Source organism: Rhinatrema bivittatum, chromosome 2, assembly GCF_901001135.1.
Source record: "Rhinatrema bivittatum chromosome 2, aRhiBiv1.1, whole genome shotgun sequence".
Lineage (NCBI taxonomy): Eukaryota > Metazoa > Chordata > Amphibia > Gymnophiona > Rhinatrematidae > Rhinatrema > Rhinatrema bivittatum.
In genome coordinates this window covers 84,569,092-84,588,171 of record NC_042616.1, presented here as the reverse complement: position 1 = coordinate 84,588,171, position 19,080 = coordinate 84,569,092, and the positions used below count along the sequence as shown (strand labels likewise).

The 19,080-nt window shown below is 44.4% G+C and overlaps 2 protein-coding genes across 4 annotated transcripts in view; one reads left to right on the top strand and one right to left on the bottom strand.

Annotated features, from left to right (window-relative positions):
• The window catches only part of WDR48 (WD repeat domain 48), a 149,964-nt gene that overhangs the window by 114,304 nt on the left and 16,580 nt on the right, over window positions 1–19,080 (top strand). For all 3 annotated transcript variants that reach the window (XM_029588391.1, XM_029588392.1, XM_029588393.1), the window contains exons 13-14: window positions 3,393–3,489; window positions 18,103–18,198. In XM_029588391.1, coding sequence (XP_029444251.1) covers window positions 3,393–3,489; window positions 18,103–18,198 — 193 coding nt within the window. The remainder of the gene's footprint in view (window positions 1–3,392; window positions 3,490–18,102; window positions 18,199–19,080) is intronic.
• The window catches only part of GORASP1 (golgi reassembly stacking protein 1), a 163,355-nt gene continuing 150,924 nt past the window's right edge, over window positions 6,650–19,080 (bottom strand). Inside the window, exon 10 of the mRNA XM_029588395.1 lies at window positions 6,650–7,719. Coding sequence (XP_029444255.1) covers window positions 7,663–7,719 — 57 coding nt within the window. The 3' untranslated portion in view covers window positions 6,650–7,662. The remainder of the gene's footprint in view (window positions 7,720–19,080) is intronic.

Sequence of the window (19,080 nt, the reverse complement as noted above, 5' to 3'; positions counted from 1 at the left end):
GTCACCTGCCGAGATCTGTCGGATGGCGATGTGGTTCTCCATTCACACCTTCTCGAGGTTCTACCACCTAGATGTTCAGGCCACGGAGGACACAGCATTCACTAGGGCAGTACTAAGTTGGCTACGGGCAGCCTCCCACCCGGTTCAGGAGTAGCTTTTGTACATCCCATTTGTCCTGAGTCTATCTGCTACACGCTAGGAAATGAAGAAATTACTTACCTGATAATTTCGTTTTCCTTAGGGTAGACAGATGGACTCAGTATCCCGCCCACGGCTGCCTCAAAATACGGAAACCTCGGGTGACAACCCCCGAGAGCAAGACAAGCACGGGTAAGCCAGACTTACCCCCAGTTAAGACACCCAAGGTTACCGGGTGTCGGCGTTTCTCAGTTGATGACATTGGCGGTCTCCAGCTACAATTCACGTCAACTAGTTCAAGTTAATCAAGTTAATCAATTAACCAAGTTAATCAAGTTATCCAAACACACATATATCCACAATTGCTTTTTGAGGAGAATACTGAAGAGCAGAGCTTCCTGCATGGGTATATGTAGTGCTGATGTCAGATTGAAATCTGACTCAGTCTCCAACTGCTGTCAGGAGCACACTATACTCATTGGTCCGGAGTCCATCTGTCTACACTAAGGAAAATGAAATTATCAGGTAAGTAATTTCTCCAATATACACATGGGATAATTTTCAAAAGGGTGTACCTGCATAAAAGCACATATTGTATCAATTTTCAAAAGCCCAGTTTTAAGTGCATAAATCCTTTTGAAAATTACTCCCATAGAATATAACCATGAGAAGTCAAGGCAAAAAGAATCCACATTAAGCAAGTCACAGAAAAATGAACTACTAAGGAAAGGCAAAATTTTAAGTACATTTGTACAAATACGAGAATCCTAAAAAATAAGATGGGCAGTAAAAGAACTGGTTTTAAGTAGAATTATAGAATAAGATGTCCAATTAGGACAGAGAGGCAAATTTCATATATCTGTTTTCCATTCATGTGACAATTTTGCAGACCTTACTTGATCGCCAGTATTATTCTCACTTCCTGCCACCAAGCTTTCTCTGTGCTTACCTTGTGTTTTCTTGAATTCCAATAGTTTTTGTCTTAAGCATTTTTATTGACACTAACACTGTACAAGACATAGTAGCATAGTAATGATGGCAGATAAAGACCAATGGTCCATCCAGTGTGCCCAACAATTTGCATATGGTAGTAACTGTTGCTCCGTGCATGTTATGCATGCTCCATGCAGAAATGTTTCCACCCCTTTCTTCTTTTTTCAACTTCAAGCCTATAGGGATCCACAGTGTTTGTCCCATGCCCTTTTGAATTAATTTAATGTTCTCATCTTCATCACTTCTTCTGGGAGAGCATCCCAGGCATCCACTACCCTCTCTGTGAAGAAATATTTCCTGATGGTTCTGAGCCATCCCCCCTGGAGTTGCCTATCATGACCCCTAGTTCTACTGTTTCTTTTCTAATAGAAAAGGTTTGAAGTTTGTGCATTGTTAATACCTGTCAGGTATCTGAAGGGCTATATCGTCGTATCTTCCTTGCACCTCCTCTCCTCCAGAGTATACATATTTAGATTCTTCAGCCTTTCCTTATAGGTCTTCTGAAACAGATCCTACAGCATGTTGGTCGCCATCCTCTGGATAGTTTCTACCCTGGTCCTATCCCTTTTGAGATATGGTCTCCAGAACTGAACACAGTATTCCAGGTGAGGCCTCACCAAGAACCAGTACAAAGGAAGTATCACCTCCTTTTCCTGTTGATTATACTTCTCTCTATGCAGCCCAGCATCTTTCAGGCTTTAATTACCATCTTGTCACATTGCTTTGCTGCCTTCAAATCACCAGACACCATCACTCCGTTCATTCTCCTGTCCATGTATGATAGTCTTTCGCCTGCCATAACATACAGCTCTTTTGGATTAATGCATCCCAGGTGCATGACTCTGCACTTCTTGGCCTTGAATCGCAGCTGTCAAATCTTCAACCACTCTTCAAGTTTTCTTAAATCACTTTTCATTTTCTCTATTCCTTCAGGTGTCCACCCTGTTGTAGATATTAGTATCATCCACAAAAAGGCAAGCTTTTTATTCTAACCACTCCGCAATGTCACTCACGAAGATATTGAACAGAATCAATCCCAAAACCAAACCTTGAGGCACTCTACTTAATACTGTTCTCTCATCAAAGCAGGTTCCATTTACTATTACACATTGTCTCCTGTCTGTCAACCAGTTAGTAATCTACTCCACCACCTTGCTTCTCATTTTATTCACGATCCTCCTATATGGGACCATTTCAAAAGCTTTCCTGAAATCCAAGTAAATCACATCAAGCATTCTTCCTTGATCCAGTTCTCTAGTCATCAAATCAAAAAAGTCAATCAGATTTGTCTGATAGCACCTTCCCCTGGTGAATCCATATTTCCCGGGTCCAGCAACCCATCAGATTGTAAAAAGTTCACTATTCTTTCCTTCAGCAGAGTCTCCATTAATTTTTCCTCCACTGAAGTGAAGCTAAACAACTTGTAGTTTCCAGCCTCCTCTCTATCACTCTTCTGAAGCAGGACCACAACCACTCTCCTCCAGTCTCATGACATTGCTCCCATTTCCAGGGATCTATTTAACACGTCTTTCATCGGACCTGCAAGCACATCTCTGAGCTCCCTTAGTACCCTCATCTGGCCCCATGACCTTGTCACTTTCAGTTTTCATAGTTCTTCCCATACATTCTCTTCAGTAAACAGGGTTGTCTACCCCATTCCCATCTATGGTCTTTTCAGCCAGCAACTGATCTTCACCAGGGTTGTCTTAAGTGAACACAGAACTGAAGTATTTATTTAATATTTCTGCCATTTCTTCATCTCTCTCTACACATTGCTCCTTGTCACCTTTCAATTTCACTATACAACTTTGGGCCTTCCTCCTTTGATATATCTGAAAAAATGTTTTGTCACCTCGTGTACCTCTTTGGCAATCCTTTCTTCCACTTGACCTTTTGCTTTCCTGATTTCTGTCTTCGTCTCCCTCAGTTTCATCAGGTATTCTTTCCTATGTTCCTCTTTTTGGGATCCTTTGTTTCCTGAATGCTGTTCTTTTTGCCTTTATTTTTTTAGCCACTTCCTTTGAGAGCCAGATTGGTTTCTTTTTTCTCCAATGTTGCTCTGAAAATTTGATCACAACTTTAAAATGGCAAGAAGATTTTCTGAAAGTATTAATGTAATGATACCAAACTGTTGCAGTTATATCATATGACAATTGCAAGATTAATTTATAATTTTAATACAAAATAAAGCAACAAGGATTATTAAAGATCATGTAGGGCTAAGCAGTATGTAGTCTGCATGATTCCTTTTCTTTTGACAGATGTTGACAATTACCTTAGATGAAAGTGACTGCTTTGCTGCATGGGTCTCTGCAAAGGATGCTGGTTTTAGTAGTCCGGATGGAACTGATCCAAAATGTGAGTTTCAATTGGCTTTTGATAGTTTTTCAGAATTAGAATTGGTACATGACACATGGGTTTGGTATATTATTTAAAACAAAGTGGAGTAAAGGGAAATACTTTTTTTTTTGTTTTATATTACACTATCAATGTAAACGAGGCTTTACAATATAAAAATACATGGTTTCAGATGCCCAAAGAAGTGTAAAATCTTAAAGCTACTCTAGTTTAAAAAAAAACCAAACAATTTACCCTGGAAGAAGGGAACCTTATAGTTCAAGATCCCTAGTCTCCTGAAATTAGTACTCTTCGTGTGGAATTTAGTGGTCCCTAAGGAATTGCTGTGGGAGATCATGGAGCTGGGTCCAATTGGGTCATGTTAGGAAGGTGAAGAGCAACTTTCTGAGGTAGCGCTTTCATCTCCTGCCGCTGCCAAACCCCTTCTTCCCCTTGCCATCCACCCCTGACCCCACAGGTTGGTCATGGAACAAAGAGGGGGAGGAGAGTAGCAGTGCTTTGGGCCACTTCTTTCTCTGCCACCCCAGCATGACTGCTACTTTCAGCTGTGCAGGACATGCACAACCCTGTGGTTGAAAGTAGCACTCAGGCCTGGGTGGCAGAGGAGCAGGATATGGTCCAGCATGCTGCTGCTCCCCTCTTCTAATTAGTGCCAGTAGGGCAGGAGGAACCAGGAATAGGTTTGGGGGGAGTTGTGTTAGAGAGGCTGGAGCAAGGGATAAAGGAAAGAGGAGATGGAAGTGTGATTTGGGGGCAGAGCTGTGAAACCAGGGAGAGAGGCTGGAGGGGGGGGATGGGGTGATTTGATTGGGGAGGGGTGTCAAACTGGGAATGGGTTTGTGAGAGATATAGAAAAGGGGGTGGGAGAAGCTGTGAGTCTAGGGGATTGGAGTTGTGTGACAAGGGACTGAGAAGATGGGTTGTGTGAGAAAGGGGGGATTGGACTTTGTGTGAAAGACTGGATGGATGTGTGTGGGGATGAGCAGGTGCGATAGCAACAATAAAATAACTAGGGGTGGAGAGAGACAAGGAGAGAGAAAATGGGGTGGAAGGGTGATAAAAAGATGGTAGAGGCTAGCAGTGAAGAGAGGGAAGATGGGGACTGGGATGTGAAGGGGACCAGGGATGGAGCAGAGGAGGGACACATGCATCTTCTATCTACTGATTTTCCCCACCCAAGATCTTGGAACCTCCATCCCTAATCCTGATCTTCCCCCCTCATCCCTGATTCTCCCCCTTCCCTTCCCTGAAATCTCTTCTGCCTTTCCTCCTGCACATTGATATCTGAATTTCCTAACCCATTAAACATTAACTACCCAACTCCCCACAAAAAAAAGTGAAAATATAATCACGCTGCAGTGCTCCACCCCTTCCCCAAATCCTTCCCTTTTGAATAGAATACTACAACCCCCAGGCATCCAAGCCCCCCTTTCCATAGAATAGCGTCCCTTTGTGTCCAGTGGTCCCCTCATTCTTTTTTACATGGAAGATACACCCTGGTAGTCTAGGGAGGCCCAACTCCCCCCCCCCCCCCTCCCGGATTCTCCCAAACCTTTAGAAGACATCCCTGTTGGTCCACTGATGGCCTGGAGCACCCCTTAGCTCTGAGCCTGTCAATACCATTTCCTAAAATGATGCCGACCATGCGAGTGGGTGTTCAAGTGGGGGTGTTCAAAGCTCCCTAGACTACGAGGGTCTGTTTTCTATTTAAGGGGGAATCACTAGATACCAGGGATGCTATTCTGAGGAAGGGGGTAGGTAGTTGGATACCTGGAGGGATTGAACCAGGAAGGGGGTATTTTATTCAAACAAAAAGGGATTAGGGAAGGGGGTGGGGCATTGCCATGCTATTTTAGACTTTTTTTTTTTTAATGCTTTTAGCTTGTTGGACCACCTCAACAGTTGGCAGGGGTTGGGTGGGGGTGTTTTGGGTTAAGGGGCCCTTTAAGACAATGGTCCCTAGCGAAAGGGACTACCATCATGTTTTTCTTTCCCTCCCCATTATATTTCTCAGGTATTTTTTTTCTAGAAAGAAAATTGCAGGAATTCTCCCCTGCAGTATTTTACCCCCCCCCCCCCCCGCAATAAATGTCAAGGCTTGTTAAATGACTCCTTTATATTGTTAGCCTTCTGTGACTAGGGAAATACCTATAGTACCTGAATGCTATCTGCTTTGAAGTGTCACAAAAGGTGAAATATAAATTTAAAAAATTATTATTAAATAAACTGTAAAGTAAATTTTAACTAATGGCTGAAACTGTAGAACTGTTTTATATATGTAGCACACAGGGCGCTGCTTTACAAAATATCTTTTATCTTCAGACATCTGCTTTGCTGTTGAATGTAGGGACACTCAAGATTATAAATCGAAGTTGAGGTAGATTCTAACCTAGGGCTTCCCAAACTGTGGCTCAGGACCCCAAATGGGGGTCACAAAATCTTCAGCTGGTGTCACAAGTGCCTCAAATGGCAGCACTCTTTAGGCTGCAGTTAACATTAGTAGTGAAAGTCAGTATGGGAGCCTGTAAGCCAGCAAGCACTCACAGGTTCTGCAGTGGCCTGTCCTTACATGAGTTTCTGCAGCAGGGCCTGTGACTTGCACTGGCTCACAGGCCTCACACATTAACTTTCATTACTGCTACTGCTTGCAGATCACCGTCAGGATTAGTACCAGCCATGAGTAGAAGAAAGGTCAGAGTGTGCATGGGCTGGAGAAGATATCCGTGTGTCCTCTGGTCTCACTCACCACTGAACCTACCCAAACAAAAAGTATTACCTCCGTCATCAGTCTGCTCTCTCTTCTCACCAGTTACCATCCACCTTTGGTCTGGGGCCCAAAGCAAAATGTTGTCATTGATCCTAGCCAGGTGGAGCTTTAGAGAGAGGGTTATTTGAAGAAGGAGTTTGAGGGTTGGATCGGCTGTGGAGGATGAGAGAGGGAAAGAGGAAAAATTGACTGGCGATGTAATAGAGGTTCTAGGTGAGTGAGATGGGATAAGGGGGGATGTAAGAAGAGGGTTGGAGGGGAGATTTGGAAGTGAGAGGGGATAAGAGGGAGAGAATGATAGAGGATTAATTGGTTATAAGAGTGGCTTGGAAGTGAGAGAGGATCTGCTGGAAGGATGCAAAAAAAAAAAAAAGCCGAAGGAAGTAAAAAAGAGTGGGCTGGAGAGGAGCTGAGGGTTATCAGCTTGAGGGGCAGAGGTTGAGAGAGGGGATATGTTGGAAGTGGTTGAGGGAAGGAATGGAAGTTGAAAGAAAGGGTTGACCAGAGAGGATGGAGGTTGAGAGAGGGGATTAGCTGTTGTGTGGCAAGGGTTGAATGTGCATAAATAAAATTATATTCCGGTGTGTACCTTTTCGAAGAGAGTGACAGGTCAGAAGACAAACCCATGGAGACATCTCCCCTCCAAGTGCATATTGTGTTAACAGGTGGACTTGTTCCCTGAATCTTCTAACCAAGAAATCAAAATGGGTCATTCCCCTGAATGAATCATCTGCAGAGATGAGTGCTCCAATGTTGAACAGGAGATGGGCAATATCTGTGTAGCATTATTCCTATTCTTTAGCATATCCCCTTTAGAAGACAAATATATTTTGGCAATTCATACTTCTCTAAAACTAGTGGTGATCTATATTTTGAGATACCCTGAAAATAATCCTTTAGGAATTCCTGAATGTCCTCCATGTGCTCATCAGTATTAGAAATTGTAGAGGCCAGCTGTTTCAAAGTTGACAGATGAATCATCTGCCTCTGGTATGAGAATGGGCAAAGCTGCTAAATCCCTAACTTTTGTGGTGCCAATTAGGTGATCTGTTTTAGCGCCAAGGTCTTCTGTATCAAATCGAATCCTGCCTTGATGTTAAAGGGGGTGCCATGGACTTTGATGCTGAAGACTGCTCCACTGATGCAGAGGCTGGTTTCTCTATGGATCTTATCTTCCTAGATCTCCTGGCGTGGCCATGGGCACATCAGCACAGATGCAACATGCTTGCCTCCTTATGTGACACATCCTGTTAGTTATCACTATGGTGTCTTTGCATCTTTGATGGCATATTATTTTCCTCTCTCCTTCAGGGGGAGAACATATGTCTCCTGTGCTTGTCTAAGCCTTGGCATTTTCTCTTATCTCATGTAGACTCAAACTCCTTACTAGAGTAAGTCCTTTCCTTCTATAATTTCCTGGGTAGGAGATAAGAAACTCTCAATTCTATTGGAAGATGGTCTTTCTAGAGAGAGAGAGAGAGAGAGACTTACTTACTGCAATTAACAGTAATACCAAAAATTCTTTCAGTGTTCTTCCCTTCATCTGTCTTGCACATGGGGAGACATTTGTACGCAAGCTGCACAATTCAGCACGTGGCCAAGTCAATGGCCACACCAGTCATGGAAATTAGTGATATCTTTTTCTTACAGAATGGGTATTTCTTAAACCTGATGGATTTTTGTCCACTCTGGCAGAGTACAAAACAGAGGCCAAACACAATTCAATTGTGATCAGAGCTAGAAAGAAGCAGAATAAAGGAGAGGTCTATTATATGAAAAAAAAATGTTTTAAAGGGTATTCATAGAGAAAAGGAAATAGTAAAACAAAGGGGAACAAGAAGCAAGAATAAATTGTAAGGAAATTGCACCGATGACAAATGTAAGAAGAGCAAAGCCTATGAAGTAGACTGAAATAAAACTGAGAAGACTTGTGCAGGAGAGGCTTGTGCAAAACCTGCTGCACATGCTCAAAAAAATCCCAAAATATAAGCCTTGCCATACTGGGTCAGACCAAAGGTCCATCAAGCCCAGTATCCTGTTTGTTTTATTTTACCCAGGAATTTATCAATGTTCATTAAAACAAGAACAAAAACAGGAGAAATCAGTGGAAAAAAAATGCATCATTTTTCCCAGTAAATATCATGTTTGTTCTTGTTGTAACAAACATTGACAAATTTTGTGAAAAAATAAAATCTAGCAAAGGTCCCTATTTATATTGTACCAATTTGCAAGATTACTAAAGCCCACCAAACAAAATATTTTCTCACAGGACAAGCAGGATGTTAGTCCTCACATATGGGTGGCATCACAGGATGGAGCCCAATCACGGAACACTTTCGTCAAAGTTTCCAGAATTTTGACTGGCCCCACTGGGCATGCCCAGCATGGCACTAACCCTGCAGCCAGCAGGGGTCCCCCTTCAGTCTTCTTTTTTCCACGCAGCAGTAGCCTCGCGGTAAAGGAGCTCTGCAGAGATTCCTGACAGGAATTTTCCTCATGGAATTATCAAAAGTCAATTTGCCCCACAGGGGTCCCTCCTTTTAACTTTTTTCAGTCCACGGTACTCCGGTAAGTTTTTACCCGTTTTCCATCGATTCCCGTCGAGTTTGGCCCTCGCGGCCTACTGCCGTCGACCGTACCGCGGCTCAATTTTTTGCCATGGCGTCGGGGTTCCATCTGTGCCCGGACTGTAATCACACCATGTCCATCACAGACCCCCATAAAGTCTGTGTTATGTGTCTAGGACGCGAGCACAATGTCTTGACCTGCACCAAATGTGCCCTTATGATACCAAAAGGTCACAAGTCCAGAATGGAGAAGATGGAACTTCTCTTCCGTGCTCAAACCTCAACTCCATCCATTGCATCGACGTCGTCAGAACCGGCACCGTCAACTTCACGCCAGCATCGACCACCAGCCGGTGACCGTCCGGCATCGACGACATCTCGGCCTTCGACACCCTCTATTCCCCTCAGGATCGAGGGGATCATAGAGACAAACATCGCCATCGACACCGTAAGTCTCGGGCCATCGAGGGAGCAAAATCATCGACCTCGCCATCATCTAAGCCGCTGTCGAAGAAACCCCGTCCAGAAAAGGCACCGACCTTTTCGGCGACTGGGTCACCGAGGCAACCTTACTCGACAGGGGATCGGGAGCCGCGACTCCTCCTTTAACGGTGGCCCCTCCGGCTATGCCTCTGCCTCCTTCTTCTGTTCCGGAGCCGGGACTGCTTGCTCCAGGTCTCCGAGAAGAACTGGACCGGATGGTTCAGGAGGCCATCGACAAGGCGATGCAACGACTCCAGGTTCCTCCGGCGCCGACACTGGTGTACAGATTGCGGAACCGTCCACCGACCCGGTTGCAGCAGCATTGGCACCGCTGCTCTCCAGGATGGAAACGCTCATTGCTGCTTTTCCACCAATAGACCCCGGGTCACCGATGGCTCCGGTGCCCTTCCCGCTTACATTGTCATCGGGAGGCGAAACACCGTTTCGCATCCTTCCATCGAGAGTTCTGCCTCAGCCATTGATGCCGATACGTCCCTCACCACCGATCCAACCATAGGTGCCAAAACGTTTGTTGGCGCCACCGAGCCATCCCTCGATGCCTGCGCTGGTGCCTTTGATGCCTTCATCGGTGCCTCTGATAATTCCTCCGGTTCCTTCGGAGGCTAGGCCAGGACCTTCAGGTATCCCACCACCCCCTCCTCTACTTCCTAGAGGGACAGGTGCTGATCCTTATGATACCTGGACTGATGATTCCTCGCCAGACACCGATGATTTGCCTTCACCACCTTCACCCACTGAAAGTAGAAAGCGTTCTCCTCCAGAGGACGTTTCCTTTATAAATTTTGTGAAGGAAATGTCTGAATTGGTTCCTTTCCAGTTGCAGACTGAACAGGATGACAGACATCAGATGATGGAGTTGCTCCAATTCTTGGATGCTCCTAAAGAAATAACCTCCATTCCTATCCATCAGGTTCAAATGCTGACGAAAGGTCCAGTAGGATCAGAAGGAAGGCTTGTCCTTTGTCGAGGCCTAGGATGATGTGGTCTGTCATGGAGATGAGGAGGGCTTCCGTACTTAAGGTTTTGCGGAATCCGTATTGTGATGGGAATAGGAGGTTGTTGTCTTCAATATAGTTTGAGAGTCGTGAGTTTACCAATTTTTCCATAATCTTGGCTATGAAGGGGAGGTTAGCGATTCTAAGGAAAATGAAATCTTCCTCTCACCCTTCGGATCACATCCCAGCTAAACTTCTATTATCAATCCCAGATTCTATCTCCAAAATCCTGGCAGACATCATAAATTGCTCCATCACACAAGGATTCTACCCAGACAACCTCAAACTGGCCTCACTCAAACCCCTCCTCAAAAAACCAAATCTCGACCCCAACGATCCCAACAACTATCTCATTGGGAAACATGCCTCCAAAATATCAAACAGCTTCTCACAAGCCTCAACCTGGTACTAAATTCATCCAAAACGGAACTACTACTACTCATCACACCAGAGAACAGCTCCTTCACCCCCACTCATCCAGCCATACCAAAAACTACACAAGTGAGAGACCTAGGAGTTCTAATTGACAATCACCTGAACCTGAAAGCTACCATCAACAAAACCACCAAAGACTGCTTTTATAAACTCCAAGTACTGAAAAGAATAAGACCTCTGTTCCACACTCATGACTTTAGAACGATTCTACAATCAATCATCTTCGCAAAGCTGGACTATTGTAACACCATCTTGCTTGGTCTCCCCTCATCACACACCAAACCACTGCAAATGGTTCAAAATGCCTCTACCCGTATACTCACTAACACCAGGAGAAGAGACCACATAACCCCTATCCTAATGGGCCTCCACTGGCTACCCATCCACTTCAGAATAATCTACAAGGCCATTCTCACCATATACAAAAACATCCATCAACTAGCCCCAATTGACCTTCATTTCCCCCTCCGATTACACACCTCAACAAGACCGACAAGAGATGCTTACAAAGGATTACTTCAAGTGCCCCCATCCAAAACTACCAGACACATTACGCTAAGAAATTGGGCCTTCTCCACAGCCGGTCCTACTTTATGGAACTCCATCCCCCCAGATCTTAGAATGGAACCCAGCCTCTCAACCTTCAAGAAAAGACTCAAGACCTGGCTGTTCTTGCAGGCTTTTCCTAACTCCAATATTATTTAACTCCTAACAATCAACACACATCACCATCAATATCACTATTAGCTACCTCTTACAATGTAATTATATGTAATTATCTGGTTCTCCTTTTCCTTCTTACTCCAAGTTCTATTTTTCCTTGTTACATGTAACTGCCTTTTCCGCACTATTGTTCAAGTTTAAGTTTATTTTGCACTCCTGTTTCATGTGAACCAGCATGATGGGACTATTGTCTTGAATGTTGGTATATAAAAAACTTAAATAAATAAATAAAAATAAAATAGATCTAGGGAGTGTCAGCCTTTCTATGCTCCAGTGCATAGAAAGGCTGACACTACCTACTTGGTGCAATCAGCTCCAGGCTTTCAAAAAACTCAGTTGGATCACCAATCTGTAGTTGTTGAATCTGCACAAAAGAGAGCAAAAAGATCAAAGCCTCACACTTCTTTCCCCCCAGGCAAGGAACAGAAGTTTCTAGATGCCATTGGACGCCGAGTTTTCCAAGGCTCAATGCTAATCTCCCAGATTGCCACTTATCAGCTCCATATGACCCAATATAATAGGGTCATTTTTAAGCAGGTACAAGACTTGACAGATACCCTGCCTCAACGATGCCAAGATCAGCTTCAAACCCTAGTAAACAATGGTTTTGAGGCAAGCAAGCATGAGATCATATCATCCTATGATATCTTCGATACTGCTACCAGAGTGTCTCCAGCAGCTATTTCGCCAAGGAGATGGGCCTGGCTCAAGTCTTCTGACCTTCACCCAGATAACCTATTTGGAGAGCAGATTCAACGGACAGTGGCGGAACGTAAGGACCATCATGAGACTCTCAGACAGCTCTCTTTGATTCCTCCTGACTACTCTTCAAAACAGCCCTTCCAAAAGGACTCTTAAGAAGTCCTTCTTCCGGCCGAAGAAGTCCTACCTGCCACCAACCAGATCCCGTGCCACGAGACCTTTTCAAAAAGCCCAGTCTCGTCAGACACGGAAACAAAAGCCACAAGCAGCTCCTCAGCCAGGACCTGCTTCAGGTTTTTTACTTCCACCTAGAGAGCAGCAGCCAGATTCCACTGCCTCACATACCAGTGGGAGGTCGATTGTGACACTTCCACAACATGTTTAGATTGTTCAATCTCTCCTCGTATGTCATCCGATGACATACGAGGAGAGATTGAACAATCTAAATATGTACTCCCTGGAGGAAAGGAGGAGCAGGGGTGATATGATTCAGACTTTCAGATACTTGAAAAACATTAATGATCCAAAGACAACGACAAACCTTTTCCGTCAGAAAAAAATCAGCAGAACCAGAGGTCACGAGCTGAGGCTCCAGGGAGGAAGACTAAGAACCAATGTCAGGAAGTATTTCTTCACAGAAAGAGTGGTGGATGCCTGGAATGCCCTTCCGGAGGACGTGGTAAAGTCTAAAACTGTGAACGACTTCAAAGGGGCGTGGGATAAACACTGTGGATCCATCAAGTCTAGAGGGCGTGAATAAAGAGGAGGCATTCAAACACTGCACGGAGCGGCAGTAGCCACAGAGGCATTCACGGAGTGGGATGCCAGTGGCCAGCAGTTGGTGTTCCACCTTCACGGAGCGGAAGGATGGAGGGCTGCTATCTCCAAAAAAACCCAAAAAACAAAAAAACAAAAAAAAATAAAAACAGGGGTGGGTAAGAGTATGGGGTAAGGGTGTGGCCTGCTTGTTACAGCAGTTGCTACCCCTAATTGAGCTGGACGTTCACTTGGATGCAGATACGGCGCTGCTCTCTAAATTGGTGGTGGGGTGGAGGGGAATTAGGGCTGGAGGGTACTGGAAGCCAATAGTAACAGGTGGGAGAGAAAAAAGGGGAAAAAAGTGGATAAAGTGCGTAGCTTGCTGGGCAGACTAGATGGGCCGTTTGGTCTTCTTCTGCCGTCATTTCTATGTTTCTATGTTTCTATATGGCACTCAATCACCTCAAACCAATGGGTACTGGCGATAATTGTTCAGGGTTACCACCTGAACTTTCTCTCCCTTTCACCAGACTCCCCACCTCTACCGATGTGGAGAACATCTGATCATTCCATCCTTCTGGATCAAGAGGTCTCCATCCTTCTCTAGTCCAAGGCAATAGAACCCGAACCCTACTCTCAGCATGACCTAGGGTTCTATTCCTGGTACTTTCTAATCCCCAAAAAATCGGGAGGCATTCGTCCTATCCTGGACCTACGGGCCCTCAACAAGTACCTCCAGCGAGAGAAGTTCAAGATGGTAACCTTAGGCTCGCTTCTTCCTCTTCTACAAAGAGAAGACTGGCTCTGCTCTCTCGACCTCCAAGATGCATACACTCATATTGCGATAACTCCATCTCATCGCAAATACCTGAGGTTTTTAGTAGGCCCCAAGCACTATCAATACAGAGTGCTTCCATTCCGCCTAGCATCTGCGCCACGAGTCTTCACAAAATGCCTCGTAGTAGTTGTAGCCTTCCTCAGGACCCAAGGTGTACACATCTACCCCTATCTAGACGACTGGTTAATCATGGCTCCCACTCAGCTAGCTGCTCTGTCGTCCCTCAATCTAACCTTACACACTCTAATTTCATTAGGATTTCTCGTCAACTACGACAAATCCTACTTAGTCCCATCTCAAACCTTGTCGTTCATTGGGGCAGACTTGGACACCTTGCAGGCAAAGGCTTTTCTGCCTCGACAGCGAGCTCTCACTCTTGTGTCTCTTGCTCGCCAGCTGCAGTCTTAGCACTCTGCGACTGCACGCCACTTTCTCATCCTCCTGGGACATAATGTGTCCTCAGTTCAGGTCACACCAATGGCCCATTTGGCCATGAGGGTCATGCAGTGGAATCTATGCTCTCAATGGACTCAGCACCCGTTGACCATTGTCCAAGTAACCGTCTCACTCCGTCAGTCTCTTGCCTGGTGGAAAAATCAGATCAATCTCCTCCAAGGTTTGCCCTTTCAGGCTCCAGACCCTCAAATAACTCTCACCACCGATGCTTCCAACCTCAGCTGGGGGAGCTCATGTGGCCAATCTGCAGACACAAGGATCTTGGTCTCCAGAGGAAGCCAAACACCAAATAAATCTCCTGGAGCTTCGAGCAATAAGACATGCTCTCAGGACATTTCAGGATCACCTCTCAAATCAAGTTATTCTGATCCAGTCAGACAACCAGGTGACCATGTGGTACATCAACAAACAGGGAGGCACGGGCTCCTTCCTTCTGTGTCAGGAAGCTGCACAGATATGGGCGGAAGCTCTCTCCCATTCGATGTACCCCAGGGCCACCTGGTTGCCGGGAGTGGACAATGTGTTGGCAGACAAGCTGAGTCGTATCTTTCAACTGCACGAGTGGTCTCTCAACCCCTCAGTAGCGAACTCCATCTTCCAACAATGGGGATATCCTCAGATAGACCTCTTTGCATCTCCTCAAAACCGCAAAGTAGAGAACTTCTGCTCTCTCATTCGCAGCAAACACTCTCAGCCCAGAGACACATTCTCCCTCTCGTGGACAACCGGTCTGCTCTATGCATTCCCTCCACTTCCTCTTCTCTCGAAGACTCTCGTGAAGTTACATCAGGACAAAGGGAACCATGTTCCTGATAGCACCTCACTGGCCACGCCAAGTGTGGTTTCCAGTACTGCAGGATCTCTCCATTCGCAGGCGCATTCCCTTAGGAAAGGACCCGCTTCTGATCACTCAAAACGACAGGCGCCTCCGCCATCCCAATCTTCAAGCCTTGTCCCTGATGGCATGGATGTTGAAAGGTTAATCCTTCAGCCACTTAACCTTTCTGAACCAGTTTCCCGTGTCTTGATTGCTTCACGGAAGCCTTCCATGAGAAAAGCTTACTCTTGCAAATGGAAAAGGTTTACGTCATGGTGCTCTTCTCAGTCCCTTGACCCCTTTTCCTGTCCAGTCACGAAGTTTTTGGACTATCTCTGGCATTTATCAGAGTCAGGTCTAAAGACTTCTTCCATCAGAATGCATGCCAGTGCGGTAGCCGCCTTCCATAAAGGTATCGGAGATGTTCCTATATCAGTACAACCCCTTGTAACACGTTTTTTGAAGGGCTTGCTTCTCCTCAAGCCTCCACTGCGTCTTCCGGCCCCTTCTTGGGACCTTAACTTGGTTTTGGGTCGGCTCATGAAACCACCATTCGAGCCTCTTCACTCTTGTGAACTTCAATATCTCACATGGAAAGTGATTTTCCTTTTGGCAATCACTTCAGCTCGCAGAGTTAGTGAATTACAGGCCCTAGTTACCTATCCGCTTTACACTAAACTTCTGCAGGACCGTGCGGTACTCTGCACTCACCCTAAATTCTTACCTAAGGTAGTTTCAGATTTTCACATCAACCAATCCATCATACTACCTACCTTTTTTCCCAGGCCCCATTCCAATCCAGGAGAGCAGGCTCTGCATACCCTTGACTGTAAATGGGCTCTAGCATTCTCTCTAGACCGTACAGCTGCCCACAGGAAAAGCACTCAATTGCTCGTCTCTTTCCACCCTAACAAATTAGGGCAGCCTGTGGGTAAGCAGACTCTCTCCTCCTGGTTGGCGGACTGCATATCCTTTTGCTATCAGCAAGCGGGCATTCCATTTCAAGACCGTGTTAAAGCACACTCTGTGAGGGCCATGGCGACTTCAGTAGCACACCTGCGATCGGTGCCGCTTCCTGACATTTGCAGGGATGCCACCTGGAGTTCTCTCCATACCTTTGCAGCCCACTATTGCTTGGACAAAGCCGGAAGACAAGATTCCATCTTCGGCCAATCTGTCCTTCGTAACCTGTTTACAACGTGACGTACCAACACCCTTCCGCCTGCCCTGGGGGGTTCAGGGTGCCCTCTACCAAAATCCACCCCAGTTGTTGTGCCTGTTGCATGCCTTTGGGTACATTTGGTGCATGTTCATACATCCTCAGCTCGGTACTCACCCATATGTGAGGACTACCATCCTGCTTGTCCTGTGAGAAAGCAAATGTTGCTTACCTGTAACAGGTGTTCTCACAGGACAGCAGGATGTTAGTCCTCATGAAACCCGCCTGCCGCCCCGCGGTGTTGGGTTCGTAACGTTTTATTGTTTTATTTTTTGGCACTGCCTGTAGCTTTCAAACAATACCTGAAGGGGGACTCCTGCTGGCTGCAGGGTTAGTGCCATGCTGGGCATGCCCAGTAGGGGCCAGTCAAAGTTCTGGAAACTTTGACAAAAGTGTTCCGTGATTGGGCTCCGTCCTATGATGTCACCCATATGTGAGGACTAACATCCTGCTGTCCTGTGAGAACACCTGTTACAGGTAAGCAACATTTGCTTTTCTTTTAATGAGGGAGCATTGGATGCTCCAGTGTTTTTTCAGCCTTTTCCTTGGAGTGGGGCGGGGGAGTGGGGGAGGTGCTACTTGGTCCTTGGTTTGATTTGTCTTCCTTCATCAGTTGATTGCTGTGATTTTAGCCCCTTTGGGTAACATAGCCAATGTAGACTCTACAGAATGGGAGAGGTAACCTGACATATCATTGTCTAACAATCAGGAAAAGTGGTAGCATTCGTTATATACAATTAAGGTTACACAGTTTCCCATTCCAATATAAGAAAAAGCATACTGATTATAAACCCAGTTAGTTTTAGACCCACACCTGAAACTGACAAAAGGGAAATATTTAGTAATGTTCTCAGAGGTTACAGTGAAAGAGAGGTTAGAACAGGGCTTCCCAAACTTTTAGCCAGTGTGACCCCATTTTAGCAAAACACTGAAAGATAAGTAAGCAAAATATAGTTCAAGGGTACACAAAAATGGTGCACAAACATCATCACACTTTCCAGCAAAGTTCAAAGTGTGTTACAGCAGGTTTGGGCTTTACAGTAAGTATAGAGTAAATTGGTAAATGAAAGCCTAAGAAGGTGCACAACAGATACAGAAAAGGGGATGGGGAAAAATGTAGAAAAATTTCCAGTACCAATGTGAATATGTTTATAAATGAATGGCAACCTCTTAAAGTTGCTAGCTTTTGTTAATCCTGTAGGATTCAGTATAATGTAATCATAGGTCTCCATGTTTCCAAACATATTAAATGTTTAAAATTAGCATATGAAACAATCTTAGAATTTGATGGCAGATAAAAAATCACAAGGCCCAGCTAGATTGTCCATTTTACCTTCCTATTGTATACCACAGACTATTTGAACACCAGATTTTCCTTCACTTCCCCACAACTAAGGATCCTCTGTGCTTATTGCATTCTTTCTTAAATTGTGTTTTGCTTCCACCACCATTTCTTTGAAGAAAAAGAATTTACTTTTGCTTTTTTTTTTTTGTTTGTTTAAGCAATTTTTATTGGCAACCAATAAGAGCATGTACAACATGTATAACATTAAAAGATACTAGGCCCAGGTTCGTTCCTCACCCACACCTTAAATAATTGCTCACATAAAGGAAACTATCTTTGTACTTTTGCTTTTTGAGGGGAGAATCTGAGAGTTAATTTTAAATGTTTTCTGTATCATTTGCAATATTACAAGGTATATAAAACTGGATGTATTTAAAGTTTAAAAACTTATTGTCGTTGTTGAACATACCAAGAACCTCAGTCTTTCTATAAATAGCAATACATCATGTTTTTTGCATGTCTAACTCAGAATTGTCTTTCTCCTAGTGAACCTAGGAGGGCTACTGTTGCAAGCCCTTTTGGAGTATTGGCCTAGGACACATATCAATCCAATGGATGAGGAAGAAAATGAAGTAAACCATGGTTGGTATTCTTTCCTATATTTGCCTTCATTAGTATCGGTGTATCTTCCTCTTAAGGAAGAGGGTGGGGAATACCCAGAGAGTGGGGGAGAGGGCATTTTTCCTTTGAATGCTTGCTTTAGTTTTTTTATATAATTTTGTTCACATTTGCACTGGCCAGCAGTCTGCCAGGTTAGAAGGAGACTAGTACGATTGACTAGAGAGAGTTAGTTTATATGAATTTATTTTATATTATGGTGTGTTTTATGTGGATTTAGTTTATTTTAATGTGTTAATATTAATTTATTGATGTTATGTTTAATGATGCATCATTCTTTTGCATGAATTTTGTAACATGTGTTGAATGCATATTTTATTGCAAAAAGACATGACCTAAACTGAAACTACACATTCTGGATTGCTTCCTATGACAGTCCCACAGACAAGCACCTCTGCATCTCAGAAGGCCCACAGTCCCTTTCTCTGTCTCATTCAGCTGTGTGGGAGCAGAAACCAGTACATAAACTTTTTTTTTTTTTTTTTTTGCCTTTTAAAGGCAACTGGAACCATTTAAACTGAACTGGGATTATGTATAATTATAAATTCCATTTTTTAATATATTTTAGCACACACAGCAAATTGCTGTACGATATTTAGGTATAACTAAAATTGAAAAACTAGTCCGCATAATTTTTGAAAGATGCTGTGCCTTTTAGTTTTAGAGTTGCTATCATAAAAAAATGTATAAGCACTATGGGGTAGATTAAAAAAAAAACAAACCAAAAAAAAAAAACCATGTGCACGTCCAAGTGCGGGAGCTTCCGAGCACACGCACATGGACGCGGCTATTTTATAACACGCATGCAGGTAGATGTGTGGAACTTTAAAAGACAACGTGCAGCGA